Here is a 4,317-nt window from a genome sequence, read left to right as displayed (position 1 = left end):
CTATTTGTATTGTACGTGGTGAATCATAACTATCAACCCAGACAGAATCTACACAGTTAATTATTGTAAAATGCAGTACCCATTTATATTGGTATTGGATATATTGCACAAATAAAACTATGGTCATTATATAATTTCCTATAAAATATTTCTAGTTAATACTTTAATTTTTTTATTCCTTTGATATGATACCTCACAAAAATATTACAGTGTGTCTAGAATCTGAACCTATGGTAATAAATACATGGCTTAAATTGGTCTAAATGACTAAAAAAAATGTACAAAATAGCATTCTGGTGTTTCTTTTTTTTGTTTTGTTTTTTTCGTGTGTGTGTGTGTGTGTGTGTGTGTGTGTGTGTTTAATTTATGAGCAGGTCTTTTAAAATAATGTTCTCCATGGATTATGTTAGCAGGACTCAGTTGGAGAGGCTCAGTAGAATTATCTATCCTACCTGAATGACAATTTGTGGTGGGGGTGGATGGTCGAGAGAATTAGGAAAAGCAGAGCAAACTATACTAAATCCATGGGTGAGTTTGTCATAACTTAGGGCCCTAATTGCTTTTTGTTACATTTGTACCAAACACCATAAATGAGGGTGTTAATAGATAATTTAAGAAACCAGGCTCATGTTTCCTAAATGATGAATCCATCAATTCTGTGAGTGATGCTGCATCAAAAACAGGTTTAAGAGGCCTCAGATGTGAAACAAAATTGCATTTTGTGTCACGTCTTTGGTTTGTAAGTTTATGAATCAGAAATGAATAATTTTCAAGGGAATTTCACTAATATAACACCCCATTGGGCTAATAGTAATTAATACTATAACAACTATAAGATCTAAATATAATAGTATCTTAGATGTATGACTTGCCTTAACAAAACTTAAAATTTGAAGAGAAATGTTGAGAAAATATTCATATATGTGTCTGAAGCTATTTTGAATATTTTGTAAACAGTAAATATAGCTAGATAAATTTAAAAAAATGTTTTACACATAATATTGTTTTTCTAGTTTTTTGGATATTCTTTTCTCTCCAAGGAGCAACAAAAATGGTTCATCTCTTTGGCAGGATTGAATGCAGTTTTTTTTTGTAACCAATATAACAGCAGTATAACAGTCCCAAATTTTAAAAACAAAAGTTTTAAAGAAATATATATTAAAATCCTTTATTTGTCATTTAATTTGATTATTTGGGGGAGTTGTTTAGTTTTCTTTCGGTCTTTGTCAGATAGATGGTTTGAAAATAATTTCTCCCATTCTATAGGTTAATTTTTAATTCTGATGATTATTTCCATTGTTGTGCAAAAGATTTTTTAGTTTGATGTAATCCCACTTGTCCTTTTTTTCTTTCTGTTTTTTCTTTATTTTGCTTTTGTTACCTCTTTTATTTCTATATCTAAACATCATTTCTAAGGAAAATGTTAAAAAGCGTTTCCTTATTTTTTTCTTTCAGGAGTTTTAAAGTTTCAGGTCTTACATTTAACTCTTTCATCCATATTGAATTAATTTTTGTGTATGATGTAAGATATGGATGCAATTTCATTATTTTGTATGTGGATATGGATATCCAGTTTCCCCAGATCCATTACTTGAAATAAACTATTCCCCATTGTTTACCCTTGGCACTTTTGTTGAAGGTCAGTTGACCATATATGCATGGTTTTATTCCTGGGCTCTGCAGACTGCTTTATTGGTTTATGTGTCTGTCCTAATACTAGTATCATACTGTTTTTATTACTACAGCTTTGTAATATATGACTTTGCTTGGGGCAACGGGCACACAGTGCCGTGTGCAGATGATATTTTATTGAGTTGTGCTATTGAAATCTGTGTACAGCCAGTTTTGCAAACCAATATTATCCCAATAAATTAAATAAAAATAATAAAATTAAAATAATTAAAATGAAATAATTGGGTACTGACATGCTTTTATTCTTCTTTATCAATATTGGTTTGGCTGTTTATGGTGTTTTGTGGTTTTGTTTAAATTTTAGGATTTTTAAAAATGCCACTGGGTTTTTAGATGGATATAGCATTGAATCCCAGTACTACAAATGGTGTACAAATGACCAACAGGTATAAGAAAAGATTCTTAACATCACTAATCATCAAGGAAAGGTGGACCTCAATCACAATGAGGTATCACTTTACAACTGTTAGAATGGCTATTATTTTTTAAAGATAAGTGTTGATGTGGATGTGGAGAAATTGAAACTTTTGTAAACTATTGGTGGGAATGTAAAATAGTACGGCTATTATAGTAAACAACATGGACGTGTCTCAAAATAATGAAAAAACAAAGCTACCACATGATGCACCAATATCACTTTCGTGCATCTATCCTAAAGTGTTTAAATCAGGACCTCAAAGCAATATCGGTACTTAAATGTTCATTTAAGCATTATTTATAATAGCTAAGACATAAAAACATCCTAAATGCCTATCAGGAGATCAATAGATAAAGAAAATGTGATTTGAAAAAATAAAATTAAAAATCGGGTAGATAATATATTTTTCAACCATTAAAAATAATAAAATCCTGTCTTATGTGACAAATGGATGAATCTGACAGACATTATGCTAGGTGAAATAAACAAGTCATGGAAGATAAAAACTGATTGATTGTGTTCCTATACATAATCTAAAATAGTGAACTTCATAGAAATGGAGAGTAAAATGTGATTGCCAGGGGGTGGTGTAGGGGAAAGAAAAATGCTGTTGTTCAATGTGTATAAAATTTCAGGATTATGTTGTAGAGATCTGTACAGCATAGTGCCTATAGCTAACAGTCAGCACGATATACTAAAAAAGGTACTGAAAAGATTTCATGTTAAGTGGTCTTACCATAAAAGGAAAAACAAAGCAAAACAGGCAGGATGAAACATTTTTTTTTTTCGTTGACTGGATTTTATTCTTTAAAAATAAGGGTCACAAAGCCAAAAACTTCAGCAGCCCCCGCCCCCCTTTTTGCTTGCCCTTCTAAAAGTCATTTGGGTGGTTAGTACAGACCAAAGTTCAGCAGTCATGGTTCCATGATGGTGTGGGATCCACAGCATGGTGTCAGGGGCTGGGCAGGATGGCTCACGTGGACATCATCATCTGAAACTCTTTCTGGTATGCATCTGGTATCTTTCCAAGCGGGGTGTCAATAATCTTCACGGTGTTTTTGGTGAAGAGTTTGAATTCGTAACGAATTAGCTGTTCCCAAAAGCCTATGTTCGGGCATATAATGGGACGGCATGCCTTGATCCAAGTATGAGCTTCTATAAGTGACATGGAATGGTATTTCATCAGGAAGGCGATGCACACTGTGGCGGAGCGGCTGATGCCTGCTCGGCAGTGCACCAGTGTGCGGCCTTGGCGCAGCTCTACGTTATGGATGTAATCGGCGATAGCATCGAAGAAATTGCCTATGCGCGCTCTGGGGGAGTCGGCCACAGGTACCTTCAGGTACTGAATGCCCTCAATAAACGTGTTAGTTTGCGCTGAGATATTGACTACTGTAGTGATTTGATTAGTGGACAGCAGTTGCCCGTTGTTAGCGGCCATGGCATTACCTATGTAGAGGCTGCTGGTGAGCTGGGAGAGCCCATGGGCCCTCAAGGGCTGTGAGAGGGCTTCAATCGGCAGGGGACATCGTGGTGGTGGTGGTGGTGGTGGTGGTGATGATGGTGGTAATGGTGGTGGTGATGGTGTTGTCATCTAGGCGGCAGGCAGGTGACTCTGGGCCAGTTTCAGGGCACCACTCACACTGCAGTGCTAGGAAGTCTCCAGCAGGGGTCTGATAGACAGTGGACAAGTTACTGATTATTACCCCTCCTGCCCCCAAGTGTCACAATTCCCTCCCTGCCTACGCCACTGGTTTCCATGCCAACAGCAGTTAACCATGCGGAAGAACTGGCCTCCTAGCCAAGTCTTCAGATAAACCCCTCCCTGCTTCAGAGCATCACAATCCCCTCCCATCAGCCCACTGGTTTCCATGACAACACAGTTTGCCACAGGGAGGACTTGACCTCCCAGCCAAGTCTTTAGAGAAACCCCAGTTCTATTATTTTTTTCTTTTCTTTTCCAGATCTATTCTCTTTTTAAAATTTAAATTGTTTGTTCTTTAAAGTAATAGCTAAGGTTTGGAAATAGCCAAAGTGACGACCATTAGATGAATGGATAAAATAGCTGTTGTACATTTACTAGTACACCATGAAATACTATGCTGCCCTTTGAAACAGTATGGAGGGATCTGGAGAGCATTATGCTAAGTAAAATAAGCCAGTCAGAGAAACATAAATATCACATAATGACACTCATTTGTGGAGTA

General features: G+C 36.2%; 1 protein-coding gene across 1 annotated transcript; it reads right to left on the bottom strand.

Annotated features, from left to right (window-relative positions):
- Nucleotides 1–3,083: 3,083 nt before the first annotated feature.
- LOC118720192 (dual specificity protein phosphatase 18-like) lies at nucleotides 3,084–3,704 on the bottom strand. Its single transcript, XM_036440104.1, has one exon. The coding sequence runs from the start codon at nucleotides 3,702–3,704 to the stop codon at nucleotides 3,084–3,086; it is 621 nt and encodes a 206-aa protein (XP_036295997.1).
- Nucleotides 3,705–4,317: the final 613 nt, after the last annotated feature.

Source organism: Pipistrellus kuhlii, unplaced genomic scaffold (genome assembly GCF_014108245.1).
Source record: "Pipistrellus kuhlii isolate mPipKuh1 unplaced genomic scaffold, mPipKuh1.p scaffold_m20_p_16, whole genome shotgun sequence".
In the NCBI taxonomy this organism is placed as follows: domain Eukaryota; kingdom Metazoa; phylum Chordata; class Mammalia; order Chiroptera; family Vespertilionidae; genus Pipistrellus; species Pipistrellus kuhlii.
Note: the sequence above shows the minus strand (reverse complement) of the source record. Positions and strands in the feature narration are given on the sequence as shown.